The sequence below is a fragment of the Natator depressus genome, chromosome 4 (genome assembly GCF_965152275.1).
Source record: "Natator depressus isolate rNatDep1 chromosome 4, rNatDep2.hap1, whole genome shotgun sequence".
Taxonomy (NCBI): domain Eukaryota; kingdom Metazoa; phylum Chordata; order Testudines; family Cheloniidae; genus Natator; species Natator depressus.
The window spans coordinates 58,641,783-58,661,112 of NC_134237.1; the positions used below are offsets into that span (position 1 = coordinate 58,641,783).

Below are 19,330 nucleotides of genomic sequence, written 5' to 3' on the forward strand. Positions count from 1 at the left end.
TTCAGAAATGGTTACCTTAGGAGATTTAAGTTCTCCTCGCCGCCAGTTAGTATCAATTCTGTGCTGTCTGATATAAGCACTTTTCCATGGGCTATGTATGAAGCCTGGTTTTAATACTTTCCTTCTCTTGATATGCAATGGTTCGTCAATCCCTAAAATGAATTTAAAAATAAAAAAAAAAGAAGAAAATCTTGTCAATTTCACCAAACATCAAACAACCTCTCTTCACCCCCAAACTTTTAAAGCCACCACTGACTTCATATATTATGGTGACATAATCACCTTCGCACCAAATACTGTTCCAAACCAACCTCATTTGTTGTCCTGTGCTTCAGGGATGTCAGCCTGCCCTCCTCCCTATACTAGATCTTTTTCCTTTTCTTTAGAACTACCACTATTGTATAATTGGTCCTTTTTCATATTTTTGCTGAAGGCTTTGCACCTTGCTTCATCCTTTCTAATAATGAATACCTTATGTTTCTGTCTGTAGCCCACTTGCCTTCTCTATACATCTTTTTCCTCTGGTTCATCTAATTATTCGCTTCAGTCTTGGTCGTTGCCAGTACATGGATGACTCCCACTTCTCCATTCTTCTCAAATCATTCTCTGGTACCTATATTTGCCAGTCTTGACTAAACTGTTCTTTCAAATTACTGAGTGCTTCAAAGTCTGAAATACATTTTTTGGGAAAAGAGTTCTCTCTCTGGTGCTCATCCCTGCTGACATTCTTAATCACACATGCTTGGTTTCCAAGCCCAAGAAGTTACAGAATCATTCTTGAACCCCCACTCTTTCATCTTTCTTTTCTCAATACTGTCATCATAAGAACAAGACAAGAATATATCTTTATTTTGGCTCTGTCTTCAGTGAAACCTTTAAAGGCAGGGATTGTCAAAGGAGGCTAATGGGATAAGAGAACTCCCATTCCAATAGGATTTGGCACCTCGCTACCTCAGGCGCCTTTAAAAATTACAGGTTGATTCATACATTATTATATTTTAGTGCCCTTTTATGGATTTCTCCTAAAGCCCTACTCTCTAAATTTCAGGGAAGGATGATTGTCTGTGTATGTATCTCCAAGGTCCAGGGCCAGAACCCTGTAGTCATGTCACTTCGACATGCTAGGAAGAAAGAAAGGTTACTTACTTTGTACGCAGTTAGTGGAGTTCTTTGAGATATGTAGTCCCTAGCTGTATTCCACTCTAGGTTTGCATGTGCTCCATGTGCCTGACATCAAAAGAATTTGCTAGCAGTGTCTGTTGGTCCACCCCTTGCCTCACTGTGCTCTGAACCGAGGGCATAAGTGATGACCATGGACCGACCACCTCACCAGTTCCTTCTCTACTGCAAATAACCATAGGATAAGGCTCACAATAGAAAGAAAGGATGGCAGGTAGTGGAACACAGATAGGGACTACTCATCTCTAAGAACTCCAGTTACGTATGTAACCTTTCTTTCTTCTTTGAATGAGGGTCCCTATACGTATTCCACTCTAGATTACTCACATGCTGTATTAACTCAGGAGGAAGGTCCAAAAGAACCCTTTCTGTACTATGGATTGAAGGACTGCTCTGCCAAAAGATGTGGCTGTCATAGAGGGTTGCAATGTACTGTTTTGTGGAGGCATGATCAGAGAGCCTTGTGTTGCTACTTTACAGATCTGCTGAACAGGGATATCTCAAAGTGAAGCTACTGACAGCTTGGGCTCTGATGGATTGGGCCCTCACTCGTTGAGGGAGGGGGTGGCTATTAACTCATAACACAGCAGGATGCAGTCTCAAATCCATTTTGAGCCCCTCTGTGAAGATACGGCTTCTCCCTCATCTGTTCACAAAGATGACAAACATTTAAAGAGATTTCTAAGAAGGTTTTGTCCTTTGTAAGTAGAATGCCAATGCTCTATGGACACCCAGAGTGCAGTGTCACGTTCTCTCTAGTGGCATGTGGCTTCAGGCCGAAAACAGGTAAGTATATGACCTGATTTAGGTGAAATTTCAAGATTACTCTGGGGATGAATTTGGGGTGTAATCTTAAGGAAACTGTACCAATGGAAGACTGTAAAGATAAGTCTGCCATGAGGGCCTCTGGTTCACCTATTCTCCTGGCTGAGCTGAGTGCAACCAGTAAGGCATTCTTCATAGATAGGATGATGAAGGAACATGACATTCGGGATTCAAACAGAGCCTTTGTCAATGCCAACAGGATTAGGTTGAGGTCCCACATCAGCATCGATTTTGGTATTGTCATAGGATGGGTGAAGATCAAACACTTGTCATCAGGGGATGAAAGGTGATAATAGCTTCCAAGTGCACCCAAAGGAGGGTGAGAAAGAGACTCAAATGTTTTTAATGAGAGGAGGTAATCCAAAATAGTAGGGATTTTAGCACCTTCTAGGGGTATCTGACGATGCTGAAGAAAATGTCTTCCATAATGTATCTCCTTGTGGAATCTTTCATACTGTTGCTAAAGATGGATTGTACAGCCTTTGAACACAACTTTTCTCTTAATTTTATAACATTTTAGTTTTTTTAATCAAAATGTCACATTGTACCAAGTCAACCATCTTACAGAATCTAAGCATATTACATCAACATATTGCTATTAGACAGGATGGGCAGGGATGGTATCCCTAGCCTCTGTTTGCTAGAAGCTGGGAATGTTCTTATGTTCTATCAGTGTTACTTTTGTCTACCAAACTCGTAACCTCATAAAAAAAAAATCAGCATAGTTTGACAAGATCTATTTTCCATAAATTCACAAAGATTGGCATTAATTATATTACCCTCCTTTGATTCTTGACGAATTAACTTCCATCAGCTGCTCCACCATTTTACCCAGGAGAGATACCAGACTGACAGGCCTAAATTTACCTGGCTCATCCTGTTTACCTTTTTAAAATATCGGTACAACATTAGCTTTCTTCCAGTGTTCCAAGACTTATTGAGAATCAACACTAATTGTCTAGCAAACTCCCCAGAGAGCGCTTTTAAAACTCTTCGATGCAAGTTAGCTGGAGCTGCTGATTTTAAAATGTCTGTCTTTAGTAGCCGCTGTTTAACATCTTCCTGAGATACGAGTGGAAGGGAAAATATGTTGTCATATGATACGACTGGGTCATCTATGTTTTTCCGAAATACAGAACAAATATTTATTTAATACTTTTGCTAGGAGTCGTATTGTTCCCAATATACTTTTTGTCCTTAACTCTGCCTGCCATATATTTTTCCTTTTGTCCCTTTGCTTCCCCTATCAATTGTTTACACTTCCTAGATTTTCATTTCTATTCATTACTATCAACTTCCTCTTTATTTTATTTGCTATATATATATTTTTATTTTATTCCCAATTATCATTCACATTTTTCTGATTAAATTCTTCATCACAGCTGATCTGGCTCAATTGTTTTCAGCTTTGTGAAACCAGCTCTTTTAAAGCATCAAGTATTCATATTACTGGTCTGCATTTTATTCTGTATCCACATTATAAATGTGATCAAGTCATGATTACTTGAACCTAAGCTACCCTTAATTTTTAGTTCTATGATCAGTTCCTCTTTATCTATCAAGACAAAGTCTCATATAGAATTTTCCCCATGTTGGATGCAACACTTTGAGTTAAGAAATTGTCATCTATAATATTTAGAAATTCCAAGGACATTTTAGTTGTGGTAGTTTGTGATCTCCAATATGTCACTGAAACAGATTTCTCCAGGATCCTGCATCTTTTTTCCTACACATTATAAATAGATGTGTAAGGAGCTGGTCATCCTGTTCCCAGGTATGATTTGGTGGTCTATAGGAGACACCAACTAATACCCCATCTTGTGCTCTGTTAGGATATTGATCCATAACCATTCAAGATCAATCATTTCTTCTGAGTTACGAGGGACTCGGAAACAGGTAATGCCATTTTTGACAGAGTGCCACTCCCTTTTCTTAAATGGATTATGACCATTGATTTTAACATTGTAATCACACGAATCATCTCACCAGGTTTCATTAATGCCAACTAAATTCATTCATGCTCATAAATGAGCAATTCTAATTCCTCTTGTTACCCAGGCTCCCAGCGCTGGTGTATATGGAATTAAAGAATTTCTTCTCTTCATGTCCTTTGGTTATCTGGATTGATTTTGTTCTCAACATCTCAATTTTGTGCTAACCGAGTAATCATATATTTCCTCTTTTTACCCTTCCCTTTCGTTATTAGTTTAATGCCCTCCTAACTTCTCTAGCCATGCTGTCCCTGAGGAGGCTGGTTTCCCTTCTACTGAGGTGGAGGACATCTAAACTATACAAGTCCTCTCTCCCCACAGAAGGTGGACCAAATGTTCTACAAAACTAAACCCATTCACCCTATACCACTTCACTTCCAGAATCTTCTACCTTCTGTCTTCCTTCAGTCCTGGGACAGAAAGGATCTCAAGGAAAATCACTTGGACATTCTTTTCCTGAAGTCAGTTGTCATCTACGAGATATCAAACAACAGTGTCATTACTGCCAGTTTGAATAATCCATGGATCCTTGCCCATTGACTTCAAAAGCCTACGCAGTCTTACATTACATGAATTACATTTCATGTCTTGGCTCCAGGAAGAACACACACACAATTCTGTTTGCCCATCTGTCCTTTGCAGGATGTTCTTTGAATTCTTCTGAGTATTGAATCCTCAACAAAAATGCTCTGTCTCCCTTGGATGGTTGGAGATATGTTTGTGGGTAAGCTTGGTTTCTACAGGTTGGGCCAAGCTCCCATCCACAGGTATGTCCCGTACATCCCTCCATTCCCTTGGACCAGCTGGATCTTCAGAGATATCTTCCACAGTTCCATGTTAGGAACCTGGTATCTACTGGAAACCTCTAGCTGTGTGGAATTCCTCCTGGTCCTCTTCTCTCTCGTGGCTGCAGCTTACTCATCTTTGTCTGTGTAGAACGCTGCCATGACTTCTTGCACCTTATGAACTGCTAGGCCTCCTCTCTTACTTCTTCTTCCTCTGCCTCCTTGGTGGCCAGCTTCTTTCTTTTTTGAACCTGGCATACTGATGTTTCCTGAACTTGGCTGTCTAGAAACTCCTCAGCTTCTCAATAATGTCTCTACCTGCCCTCCATTCCAAGGCTCCTCTCCTCCAGCACAGCCACCAACTTGCACTTCATGCATAGGAAGTCCCCTCTGGCTTCAGGAAGAAACGAAAACACGTCACATACACTGTAGGACACCACCACTGTTCCATTGCTGGCCATCTTGAAGCACATGTAGGAGCAAACCTGCAAGGAAAGCCTCTCTCACTCTCTCTAAACTCCCTCAAACTCTCTTATTAGCTTCTTCTGTTCATAGCTCTTGAGTTTGCCTAGCAAGTTTCCCTGATTAGATCAGCTCTGCCCCACATCACCAGAGAGCAATTAACCACTCAGACTTTAATCAGCAGGGCTGATCTAAGCTCCAAGTGCCAGAGCCATGTGGTCCTTACCAAGGCACCAACAAACAGATCTGTTTCAGCTGCCTACACAGGAGCCCATAGTTCAGCCTACACAGTCTATATACCCAGAGGACAAAAAGTCAAACCATCCCACATATGGGCATGTAAGGTCCAAATAAATGGGGGCAGCTAACTAAATTAGTTTTGAGAGAGAACTGGACAGATTTATGAGTGTGATTATATGACAGGGTTGCCTGTGATGGTGAGAGGCAGAGCTCAACAACTTTGGGGTCCACTTCTAGTTTATGTCTTATGCTCCTAAAAGCTCATGTTTCAGGGTTTCAGCTGTTCACCTTCAGGGATCAGAAAGGTATTCCATCCCACTCCCCTCCCTATGTATTTTTTTTCCTTTATCTCCTTCCTCAAGGACCGCCATGGTTGGAGAGGTGATGGACAGGGCTCTGAGATAGCATTCAAGCATTCTTTCTCTCGCAGGTTGTTGGCTGGCTGGTACTTGCTCATGTGCTCAGGGTCTAACTGGTTGCCATATGTGGAACTGGGAAGGAATTTTCCCTTGGTCAGATTGGCAGTGACCTTGGGTTTTGGGGTTGTTGTGGGTTTTGTATTTGTTTTTTGGCCACCTTCTGCAATATGTGAGTGCAGATCACTTGCCAAAATCATCATCAAACATTCCCTTTTATTGTGGGGCACTGGTGCACCTCTATCCTCCTATTCTCAAGATACATGTCACAGGCAGTCTCCTGTGGTCTGCAATGCTTTGGTCTAAGTTTGGTTGTTGGACTCAGTGTGCTCATACAGGGTGATGTTGGTGGCCTGTAAGATACAGGAAGTCACATTAGATGATCTGGTGGTCCCTTCTGGGCCTTAAGCTCTATGACTCTGAAATGGCAGAAACTGTTTACAGGTTTTGTGCATTGTACACAGCTCCAGAAGGTTTATGTGTAGGTGGGATACTTGGTGGGTTCAGATACTTTGTGCCACATGCTCATCCAGCTAGGCTCTCCCATTCTGGTAGGGAAGCGTTTGTGATCAGTCTTTTTGTGGTTGGGGGAGGGACAAAGCCTGTTTCTCACTTCTCAGGAGAGAGGCACCTGAGTTTTGTTGGAGGGCGGGGGACGCCAGTTTGTCAGACTGTCCCTTTTTGGCCTGTAAGCATCAAAGGTGAAGCCCTGCAAAGGTGTCACGTAGGCACATGAGTCTATGTGACCTAGGAGGATTAGACAAGTTTGAACGGTCATCTGGTGGCTCCATTGATGCTGCATGATGAGATCCTTCATTCAGTAGGAATCTGTCCTGAGGTAGGGATGCCTTGGCACTGGTTGAATCTAAGGTTGCCCCAATAAAGTCTGTAGTCAGTGTGGGAACTAAAACTGACTTTTCTACTTTTATTTGGAGACTGAGTATGGACTGTCTGGTTTCCTGTACATCAAGTAGAGATCTCCCATGAGTAACAAGCCCTTAAGGTAGGGGAACACTGAAGACCCCTTACAGTGGAGATGGGCTGTCACTAGCAATAGCACTTTAGTGAATACATTCAGTTTTGGTGAGAGGCTGAACGGGAGCATTCTGCATTGGTAGTGGTCCACGTCCTCAATGAAACTCGGGAATCTCCCGCGTGCATGATAGATGTCTATGTGGAAATAACCCGTCCTTTAAATCAAGAGCTGAGTCCAGGGTGATCATTCTGAATCTCAGAAGGCAGATAAAGACATTTAGTTGTCTGACAGCTAGTATCAACCTCTTTTCTTCTTGGGGATGAGGAAATATCTTGAGTATTTTCTCCTGTGCTCAAGAAGGTGGCTCCCAGATGGAGTATAAGGTCTACTCCTTGTCTGAAAATCCTCTTGTGGGACGGGGGTGGTCGCTAGAGAGGGACGGGGGAGGGAAAAGAACTCTACTGTGTACCCATTTCGTGATAATCTCCAGAACACATCAGTCTGATGTTATGAGATCCCAAGCCTGGAGGGAAAAAAAAGGCAGGTAGCCACCAAATGGGGCAGAGGAAGGATCGGAGTGGGGCCTCATCATGCAGGCCATTAGGAATCTTCAGAGCCTGTACTCATGGACTTGATGGGTTCAGCTTGGGAAGAACCAGCAGATGCTGCACTTGGAGGGGTCATAAAGCTTCCCTGAAGCAGGAGAGGTATTTGTTGTCGTTGTCACTAACTGAAAAGTCCAGGGGCAGGACACACAATTCCTGGACCCTGGACATAACTAGGCACCCCTTATGGAGAGGAGCTTTGGTGGCATGGGGGAACCCCTAATCCTAAACTACTAAAAATTACACTTAAAAACTATTTACACGTAAGAACAAGCTTGAAGAAGAAAAACACTAGCTAATACCGTGGACACAGAGGGGTTCTGTCTTAGACCATGGGTGGTAAAAAGAAATGGAAAGGCAGTTGGTCCAAGTCACCCTTCATGCCTTTGTTTTAAAGCATGAGGAAATGAGGGGTGCAGGCACGGACCAATGGACATTGCTAGCAGAAATCGTCCAGTCTCAGGTGCATGGAGCATACGGACATCTAGAGGGGAATACGCACAAGGACCATGACTCAAAGAAGGACTGTATCCACATGCTCCATCCCTACACTGGCTCCCTATTCATGCAAGTAAAAATAGATCTACATGTTTTTCAAATTCTCCAGGGTCTTGCTGTTTTCTCTCTGACCCCTATACAAATCTATTATCTTGCCTATTTCACGGTGCTCTTCTTTGACTCTTTACAGGGATTCTGCCACACCAGTGTAGGCTGCATCCCCTTTTGTTTATGGAAACTCTGCGTCTATCATCTGAGCCACTAAATTACCACTTTTCTTCAAGTCTAACCTTGAAACCTCCCTGTTCATTTAGCCTACAGTTGGCACTAGACCACACTGCTCTCACTTTTTTCCTAATTACTACATCATTCTGTTCTCCCCTTGTTACTGCAAGAATACTTACTTGTACCTTTATCAATTTCACAATTCAGTGCCTTTTGCTCTCACTGTACATCACTTTCCCTTTGTTTGTCACTGTGAATCACTGTACCCAAACTCTTTAAAGTATTCTTTCTATTCTCTCAGAAACTGTAATGTGTTCTGTGATAGTCTGTATGAAAATTTACTCTAAATTGTAAAAATAATTTTATAGTATATATAATATACCAAACGGACACAGCATATATAGGTCTTTATACTACATATAACCTTTTTATAGATATAATGTTAACATTTAACTGCAGTTTATTTTAAAATATCACATTAAATATTTTCTACCTCTGCTTCAAAGATACTTATTACAGAGGTCAAGCATTAGTAACTAATTTACACTGAACTGAATTCCTTTCTCAAAATTTTAAGCTTCTTACATAAATGAAATGAACACCCATAGCTACTTCTACCACTATGTTAGCATTTTTCCTGAGCCTTACCCTCCTCTTTGCATTTCTCTCTCCACAAAAGGTTATCCTCAGCCAGAATTCTCCAGTAACGGCATGTCTGTGCTGCCTGCAGAAGGTCCTTGGGTTCCAGGAATGAAAGCACATATAGTGCCAACTGTAAAGAGGTAGGAGAATAAACTCTGTCATTCACTGAACACAGTGATTGAGATGCAGACAGTCAAAATAGATGTATTAAAACAATAAACTGAAATATCAAACAGCCCAGAAGTACTAGAGACCTACAGTACATTTCTATAGGAGCAAAGTACTGCTGGACAAAATTGTTTTAATAATACCTTGAGATCCATGCAAAAATGTCACCTGGGAAATATTTTCTTTAAAAGAAATGAGGTGCCAGGTGTCAGGATTGTCTACTGAGTGTCAGACCTATATAATTAAGTTATGAAAATTATAAGTTATCAGAAACGAATTAGAGATGATTAGTTTGTGGTATATTATAATATTTGATTATTTAACTAATATTCAGAACAAAGCAAGGTTATTGTGGGAAATGGATTTGACAGTGCAAAGAACAGTGGGGATATATGTGGGACCAGTGAAAAAAATGTGCTTCCTAAATAAGTGAGCAAGCAGTAAAACCTGAAGTCTAATTAAAAATGCACAATAAAGCACTTACACAGAACACCCAGCTAAACAAATGGCAAAGACACAGGTTTGTGATTCTGGAGTAAATTTACAAAGTAAGTTTCTATAGTAAAAACAGTTTGTGCCAATAGAAACAAATGACCAAAAAATGAATTTCAAAACTGATACTGGGTTGAGTGCAATGTTATCACAGCAAACACACAAAAATATAGTGACTGTCCAAACTGTAAAACTGAAAACTAAGCTTGTTTCCTATAGTAAGCATAAGATGACCCCCGTGGAGCAAATTATCTTGCCATGCTTATGTTCCACTCAGCAGAGCTTAAACAGTAGAACAGTTAAGTTCCATGTGTGCTTGAGTTGAAGAACAGTGTGCAAATGCAGTTGATCAAACAGGTATATAACCTATTTACTGAACAGAATGCAAAAATATTCTTTAATTTTATGAGATGTTTTATAGAATACTAGGGTGCATAAGGGATATAATAAATCATATTAATGTAGATTGTAGATTTCAGTAAGTTTATGTGGTGCATTTTAAAACTCCCATTAAGTACTAAGAAATAAAGTAGAATTTTAACTTATCTAGATGGTAACATTAGAGGTTACTGAGTTAATTTAGTCACCAGTTGGCTGGGTTAAACCAAATGGTGAACAAAATAAAACTAGACGACTACATACAATCTGCTCCACTGTCATATATTATAAAAACTCCTGAACATCAGTCCTGGATGAGCAACAGAAGACATCTAAAACAAAATCAAGGACGTCAGTCCTCAGTTTCTGGAGATATTCAAGATGCTACTGACACTGCTCCTCTGCTGAGAGAAGTAACACACATCCATCCAATCACTGAAAATGAAAAACAGAGCGATAAACACAGGGGCCAAGCAGCAGATCCACATCAGTGGCTAACAGATCACTGCAGAAGGGACAGTTTTGAGAAAAAAAACCTTCTTGTGCTTCTGAACTATAGAAGGCTTCGGGCAGCTTCACTAGGAATAACACAACATGGTATGTTTCTTTCCCCACAGTATTCCTCACAAACAAGTAAAGGATTTCAAAGAAACCGGGTGCAGAAAACACGTATGTCAATATTAGTTACATCCACTGTGCATATTTAGTTAATATTCATAGTATATATTACTTCCATCCCCTAACAAAAATGATCCACTTAATCCCAAAGGACAGCTCTGACACTTTCCTCAGTTAAGAAGATATTATACTAGCACATGAAAGGAAAAGAGGGACCATGACTACCTAAGGAATGCCAGAGAATGGAACATAAGAACAGTCTTAATACACATGAAGAAAATACGGAACATAGTGGACCATATTCTAACACCAGCATAACACTACTAAGAATGCTTCCTTACTGACCTGACAAGAGTCTGAGTTGTTGACCTGCAGGCAGTGGTGAGCTGGAGCCAGTTCGCACCGGTTCACGTGAACCGGTTGTTAAATTTAGAAGCAGTTTTAGAACCGGTTGTTAGGGCTCCCTGAGCTCCCGGCCAGGGAGGCTCCCCTGGCCCCTCCCCCACCTTCCCCCCCTCAGCGTGCCGCGCCGCCAGCGCTCTGGACCATTCCTGGGCAGCTCTGCAGCGCCTGCCGCTTTGAGCAGCATGGTAAGGGGGTGGGGGTGGGGCTGCAAGCTCCAGCGGGCCACGCGGCATCCATTCACTCTGCCCTGAGCAGCATGGTAAGGGGGCTGGGAGGAGGGGTTGGATAATGGGCAGGGAGCAGTTGGAGGGGGCGGTCAGGGGATGGGGAGGGTTGGATAGGCAGTCGCTGCCCCAGAAAGTCCCAGCGGGCCTCGACTCGCGGTGCCAGGGAGGGTGCATGGTGTCGGGCTCAGTGTTATAGAAGGGGGCTGTTGGAGACAGGGCCAGCTCTAGGCACCAGCAAAACAAGCAGGTCCTTGGGGCGACACATTTCTAGGGGTGGCATTCCAGCGCCAGCCATGCCACCCCTAGAAATGAGCGTGCCGCTGTCGCTCAGCTTCTCCCTCCTACACGGCAAGTCTGGGAGGGAGGCCGGAGAAGCCGAGCGGCGGCGCGCTCAGGGGAGGCGGCGGTGGAGGAGTGGAGGTGAGCTGGGGCAGGGAGCGGTTCCTCTACCCTCCCCCCCCGTTACTTCCTGCGCTCCCGCACACCCTCGCTCACCTCTGCTCTGCCTGCTCCCCTGAATGTAGTGTCTCTCCCGCACCTGAGAGGGAGGGGTGAGAGGTGGAGCGGAGGTGAGCTAGGGCAGGGGGTTGCGGGGGGGGGGAGCCGTAGGAAGCAATGGGGGGGGGGGGGATGCGGCACGCCTGGGGGAGGAGGTGGGGCCGGGGATTTGGAGAAGGGGCAGAGTTGGGGCAGAGCATGAAAAAGAAAAAAGCAGGGTGGCCAAAAATTTTTTTGCTTGGGGCGGCAAAAATCCTAGAGCTGGCCCTGGTTGGAGAAGGGGCTCGGTGCTAGAGGGGGGGTGCATGGAGCAGCACGGGGCTATGGAAGGGCTGCGGGGCCCCACGTCCTGTCTCGGGGCAGGGGCCATGCTGCGGCTGGTACCTGCGCTGCGCAGCTATCCGGGCAGCCGCTCCGGGGCCCCACACGCAGAGGCTGATCTGATGCCGCCTCGCTCAGCAGCCATGGCCAAGCTCCATGCTGCTTCCTGCCCGGCCCAGGAAGCGCGACCAGCTGCACTGGGCAGGGAGATCAGGCACCATGTGACTGGGCACTGCGTAGGGCCAGGGAGCCAGGCCCCTGGCAGCAGCAGCCTCCTCTGCCCCAGGAGCTGGGCAGGGCTGGCTGGTGCCATGGCTGGGGACTGCCTTGGGCTTGCTGGGGGCTCTCCAGTCTCTCCCGCTCCTGTGTTGTGGAGCTGTCCGGCCTCTGCCGCTCGGGGGCGGTCACATCCTGCGGTGGGGAGTTGGGCAGACGGCTGCCTTTGCCTGCAGGGAGCCGCCGCCCCACATGCCGGGAGCAACCCCACTGATGCAAGGGCTGCAAGACTCCTGCTCCACCAACAGGCACCTGGGATGGAGAACGGGCCTGGGGAGGGCAGGGGGGCAGGACAGAGCCTGGGGGGACGGGAGGAAGCAGGACAGAGCCTGGGGGGCAGGATGGAGCCTGGGGGTGGGGTGGGGGGGGCAGGACAGAGGCACATCCCTTAAATCAGAACTTTTATAGGGAACCGGTTGTTAAGATTTTGGCAGCTCATCACTGCCTGCAGGGTATATTGAAAGATATTTGTTTACCCAGGGGATTGCCTGGAGGTTAGAATAAGGGGATTGGCGTTTTTGGGTCCTTGTTGCTGGGGAATTTTCTCTTTTAATTATATAAGTAACACTAACAGACTTAATGCAGATTTAATAATGCATACACTTGGAGAATGATAGGTGCATATTACAAATCAAGAATAAATTTGTATATGTTGACTTTTTTTTAATGTGAAGAAGTTCTACAGAACAGTATTTTATTGTCTCCTCAAAATGTGGAGGGGATGATGATCAAAACATATACGCTGATGATACAGAATATATGCAAGACTAAATCTGGCAAATCAGTCAAGAGACAAGACACTAAATAACCAGAAGGGAAACGTGGTTAAAGAAAACCTATCTAAGCTGAAAGAACTCAAATGACTTATAGCACAACATGGAACTTATCTCAGTAGTTGAAAGAAAGTCACTTGGACAGATTTTTTGAAGATTTTAAGATGCCTAAAGATGCAGATAGGCACATCTGAAAATCCCACACGCTACCTAGATATCTTCAAAAATCTGGCCTTTAGCGCAGAAGCACACATTAATCTGAGAATTACATAATTAAGACATGGCAGTTTGTCAACTTGTAGTACTCTAACACCAATTAACAGTGTTTATATTGACAATACTGAATACCATAATTAGCATGGAAATGTTTAAAGGTGATAGATGATGCGTTCCATAGTCAAACAGCACCCAGAGCCCAGCATTAACTGATCATCCTCACCTCTTTTGGGAGCAAGGAAATAAAGTCTCGTTGAAACTGGGGCTCTATCACTTGCATCATATGTTTCACTTGTGTTGGTTCACAACTATCAATGAGTTCATCTAAAGCAAGTAACTTCTCTGGTCCACTCCAGCTCTGTAAGAGAGAAAGACATGTTCAATGTTTGTACTATTTTAGTATACAGTACTTATAAAGCTACTTTGCAAAAAAGTCAGTAGGCAGGATACACAATGATAGTGTGTTTAGGCTTCCTATGGGTAAGTACCTTACCACACAAAATAATTTGTTAGGGTTTATGTGATAATCATTGGAAATTAAGCAAAATAAAATTGATGGAAAATGTTTAGAACCCAAACTCAAGTGCCAGTAGACAACTTTATCTATTGTATTGATGAGTATAATCTATAACATAAAAATACAACATGAATAGTTAAAAATTGTACATTGTTTTAAAATCAATTTAGAATGTGTTGAGAGCACAGTGATTAGTGCAAGAGTACTCACTCCAATGAGTATTCAAATGAAATGTCCAATTTCAGCCATCAGAATTTCACTGTTCCATTAGAAACTTTACTTAGAGTGTGGGGGAGAGAACCAAACCAAAAAAAACACCAACTGGCAACTTTCTCTAAAATACATCACTTTGCTTATTGTCCAAAGGTTATTACTGCTATATGTTCATCTGCCACAATGTTATATTTCAGAATCCTGGCTGTAAACCAATATTTTATTTTGTAAACATCAATTTACTAAGTAAACAGGGAATTTTTACTGGTAATTTTCTTACTTCACATTCTTACTAATGGGCACCATAACATTTGATGACTTTAAATAGGCACTCATCTGAGAGTACAGCAGATTAGCAGCAGCATTTGCAGAAAAATTAATAACTGAATATGTGGCATATCTGACAAGCATGTCTTTCTCAAACTCATCTGTGCTGAACAAATTTTGATTTGTTATGCAAAAACAATTTCAAGAGAAAAAACAATAGAAAACTGATTTAGCAATCAAATTAGAGCATGAACAAAGTGTAAGAGGACACAAAATGAAACAGCAACAGTGTTTTCTAAGTAGATTCATATTCATATTTTTGAACATATGGGTTCGTCTAGAATGGCATATGCAAGTAAATTAACACATTACATTACAGTTGAAAGGGCTGACTCAGATACGAGAAAGCAAGATAGCTTAGAATTAAAATTCATATGCCACCTTAACCTGTGCCTCAACACCTAAATTTGCAGTATTGTGCACTATCACTCTTTGGATTTGAAATTAGGGTATATTATTAAAGACCATGTACTACAATGCCTAGACATAGTGAGGCAAGTTAAGGATAGAGTAGAAGTCAGAAAGATGAACTATGAGCAGAATAGTAATTTACTCCTCTTTATGATGTAAATTACATTAACTCATTAGAAATATTAGGAAAATTAGCTCCTGACTTCACACTTTTTGTTGGAAGACATTGGTAAGTTTTGAGGACTGGGATACGATGTTAGAGGAGACCGAAACCGGAACAATAGCATTCCCTGCTGACAACTGTCGAGATGATGTGGGCTGGTAGAAGTATGTTTGGGATTTAAAAATTTTAATATACACATTTTTTGAAAAACGTGATCTCAGTGGAGGTTTCAAAGATGCTCCTACCAACAGCTTTTAGAGCTCTACAGTAGGACTCTTTCAGTGGGAACTATCTCAATTGAAAACTATCAATCATCCAAACAATAAACCATACTTCTGAAAATCCTTTTAAGTAAAGTAGTTAGTGTGCATACACAGCAGCTGCTTATCTCATCAGCTGTTTTAAAACTGTTTTGTTTTTTATTCCAAGGCACTAGTTGACTAGAAATGTTTGCAACATTTACTCTGATCTATCAAACTACTTTTGAATTGTATCTGTATTAGTCTCTCATAACTTTTAAAATAATTCTAAATCAATTTTGTTAGTAATTAATACAGTAAAAATAATTCAAAGAACTTTAATATCAACATTTTGTGCTGTGGCAGATGTTTACCATGGTTGTAAATCAATAAAAATTGTTAATGGCCCCTAAATTCTGATGACACTATTGCACATCAGTGTAAGTAATCCTTACTCTTACCTTTACTGACAAAATACAATGTAGAACTAAACTGAGAGGCACACACTGCCCTCTCCCTCCCCCCGCCTTCACAGGGGAAAACAATCTTTAAGACAGTAAAATCTATTCCTTCAGCTTTATAGGTTGGCTAGAGGCAACAACCTTAAAGACCCTTCCAAACAATCAACTGCTAAAAGACTTTTACTCTAGGGAGCTCTCCCGATTGGTCTTTCATATTTTTAAAAATAAACTGGTAACAGTCAGTAAGAGATCTCTGAGGGAAAATATTTGGTGTGGAAAATTTTGTTAAGAGTGAGTAGTCTTGCCAGATGAATACAACTATATCTGTTAATGGAGGAATGACATAATTATCTTCATTAGATTAGCATCTCTGTGATCTATAGATAGACCTGTTAGCAAAAAATGGCACACAGCACATTCAGCAGAGACAGAGAGGGGAAGGAGTAAGTATGTGATTTATATAAACAACAACAGTGAACATGTTTGTAAAGTAAATAGGTGCCAAGCAATGATGCAAAATTTCTAACATTTTTGTTCCTGAGCAACTCAGACATTTTATATTCCTAAAAATGTTCCAGGTAAAAAAGCTCCATTAACCCTCCTCCACATTCGTGGGAATATTGTAGCCTGTAAGCATATATGTTGTGATAACTCATGAACCAGTGGCCCTCCAACTATGCAGTTTTAGGACACAAGTTATTTAGGCACATATACACAATTCAGCTAAGATTAAAAAAATGTAATTTACCATGAAAAATAATTTTTCTGTATCAAAACAGTATGTGGGGTACAAATGTAGCCCAAACATATTGCACTGTCCTCTGTTTTTAGTAGCTCTGTGTACACATTTGCTTCTAGTGAGAGTATCTTGTACTGTAATAGTTAGCATATGCTAATTGGATAATGGATTGCAGTGACAGCAGTTGCTGCATACAGTTACCCTACAGTAGAAGGTACTCCAGGGAGGTTGGTCCCTTCAAATCCAGGCATGTTTGGTATCCTCAGCACAGTGGACTGATGGTGGCTCTCTCCCTACCATTCTTGAGGGGATTGTCTGTCTAGGTATTAGAGTAGCAGCCGTGTTAGTCTGTATCTGCAAAAAGAAAAGGAGTACTAGTGGCACCTTAGAGACTAACCAATTTATGTGAGCATAAGTTTAAGGAGACTCTTGAGGGCATTTTCTGTGTTCCACAATTCAAGAAGGTGAACAAACAGGCATGATATTTTGCTTCTGATCTTAGAAAAATGATTTGCAACTCTGAAAGTAAGAAGTTTTGTGATGACAACTTATTAAATGACAGTGACGTTGTGCCAGATCATGTCAAGAGTAGCTCTGAAAAGGAAGACTACATTTTCATTGACTGTTCATCAGGTTCATTTTCAGATGAGGAGGAGCTCATGTTCAGCCCTGGTATAAGACTGGAAGAAACATAGTTGGGGATAACTTCACCAGTACTCAGCTTACTGAAGATCTATTTAATGAAAATTTGACTTATGTTGGAACAAGTCAGATGTACAGAATGAGATGCATCCACGTTGGAGCAGAGAAAAACTGCCATCGGTGTTCAGGTTTGCTGGGCCACTTACCCTGGCTTCCTATGTTCCAAAGAAGGGCAAGTTGATAATAATACTATCGACGATGCATCATGACAAGGTTCTAGGAGGAGACAAAAAGAAACCCCACATAATTCTCCATTATGACACTAAAAGTGCTGTCAACAACATGGACCATCTTGCAAGAATGTACTCCTGTGGGTGCAAGATACAAAGGTGGCCAATATTTCTTTTCTTCAACATGCTTGATGTTGCTGGCATCCCAGGTTCCTTATTTGAGTCAGCAGTGATCCTGCTTGGCACCACACTCAACCAAAACAAGGCACTTATTTCTTGTCAGTCTAGGAGAATGACTCGAAGATGCACATATAAAGAGGAGAATCCTTGATATCCATCATCTCACCATGCCCATCAAAGCAGCACTCTCATTCCTTGGCTACTATAAAAAAACAGATACCATGGGATCACCCTGCAGACTTGGCAGTGGAATCTGCCACATTTGCTTAAGGTCATTTGACCATAAGAGCTGCAAGCAATGTGGAGAATGCAGTGAATTTGTATGCGCTGACCACGCCACATCAATGCTGGTGTGTGAAAACTGCATGCAGGCACTGAATGAAACTCCAGCTACTTCTTTCAATTTGCTAGTTAAATAAAGGTTTTTCTCCCTAAAACATTAAAGAATTGTTTCTGATTTCTGAACCCATTTGGGCTAAAGATGTCAGCCTCACTCCCTCCTTTGTTTTCTCCCACTGCTGTTTTTGTGCCTTTCCTACTCCTAACCTGTGTCTTACTATCAAGAAGCATTTATAAAATATTTAACATTGTAATATATAATATTTAACACTGTAAAGACCACTACATGGACTAAAAACACATATTGTGGACTAGCTGGGTGGAGGCAATTAGATCTCTTTCCTACTCTGGGTGTAATCAGGGCCCCTAGTTTGAGCATATTCATACTTTGACCTGTTCTAGGTTTAATCTAGGTTATAACTTTTTAGTGTGCTGTTTAATTCTTTTAGTGGTTGAAAGGTGTGTCTTATGGAGATACCTGAAGATGGAGAGAAGGGGCTCTTCCTGATCTCCTTTTGGGAGGGTGAACCAGTATGTTGGTTTTGCTGTTGAGAACACTGCCTTTAGTTCTCTCAAACATGTATTTGGATTGGATAAACACAGTGTGCAGGGCAAAACATAACTATGTTGACTGAAGCTATCATGGGATAAGAGGGAAGGTCCTCTCATGGATTGGTAACTGGTTAAAAGATAGGAAACAAAGGGTAGGAATAAATGGCCCGTTTTCAGAATGGAGAGAGGTAAATAGTGGTGTCCCCCAGGGGTCTATACTGGGACCAGATGATACAAAACTACTCAAGATAGTTAAGTCCCAGGCAGACTGCAAAGAGCTACAACAGGATCTCTCAAAACTGGGTGACTGGGCAACAAAATGGCAGATGAAATTCAATGTTGATAAATGTAAAGTAATGCACATTGGAAAACATAATCCCATACATATACATACATTTTATACATATAAATATACATTTTATACATATAAAATGATGGGGACTAAATTAGTTGTTACCACTCAAGAAAGATCTTGGGAGTCACTGTGGATAGTTCTCTGAAAACATCCACTCAACGTGCAGCGGCAGTCAAAAAAGTGAACAGAACGTTGGGAATCGTTAAGAAAGGGATAGATAAGACAGAAAATATCATACTGTCTCTATATAAATCCATAGTACGCCCACACCTCGAATACTGTGTGCAGATGTGGTCACCCCATCTCAAAAAAGATATATTGGAATTAGAAAAGGTTCAGAAAAGGGTAACAAAAATGATTAGGGGCATGGAACGGCTTCTGTATGAGGAAAGAGTAATGAGACGACTAAAGGGGGAGATTATTGAGGTCTATAAAATCATGACTCGTGTGGAGAAAATAAATAAGGAAGTGTTATTTACTCCTCCTCATAACACAGGAACTAGGGTCACCAAATGAAATTAATAGGCAGCAGGTTTAAAACAAAAGGAAATATTTCTTCACACCATGCACAGTCAACCTGTGGAGCTCCTTGCCAGAGAATGTTGTGAAGGCCAAGACTATACCAGGGTTCAAAAAAGAACTGGATAAATTCATGGAGGATAGGTCCATCAATGGCTATTAGCCAGGATGGGCAGGGATGGTGTCCCTAGCCTCTGTTTGCCAGAAGCTGGGAATGGGCAACAGGG

The 19,330-nt window shown here is 42.0% G+C and overlaps 1 protein-coding gene and 1 long non-coding RNA gene across 13 annotated transcripts in view; one reads left to right on the forward strand and one right to left on the reverse strand.

Moving 5' to 3' along the window:
* LOC141986486 (uncharacterized) overlaps positions 1-8,041 on the forward strand; it is a 114,042-nt gene extending 106,001 nt beyond the window's left edge. The window contains exon 3 of the long non-coding RNA XR_012639292.1: positions 7,877-8,041. This is a non-coding gene — a long non-coding RNA (uncharacterized LOC141986486). The remainder of the gene's footprint in view (positions 1-7,876) is intronic.
* FBXW7 (F-box and WD repeat domain containing 7) overlaps positions 1-19,330 on the reverse strand; it is a 279,362-nt gene that overhangs the window by 11,835 nt on the left and 248,197 nt on the right. For all 12 annotated transcript variants that reach the window (XM_074951001.1, XM_074951000.1, XM_074950991.1 and 9 more), the window contains 3 exons: positions 13,440-13,574; positions 8,851-8,974; positions 16-152 (listed from right to left, as the gene is read on the reverse strand). In XM_074951001.1, coding sequence (XP_074807102.1) covers positions 16-152; positions 8,851-8,974; positions 13,440-13,574 — 396 coding nt within the window. The remainder of the gene's footprint in view (positions 1-15; positions 153-8,850; positions 8,975-13,439; positions 13,575-19,330) is intronic.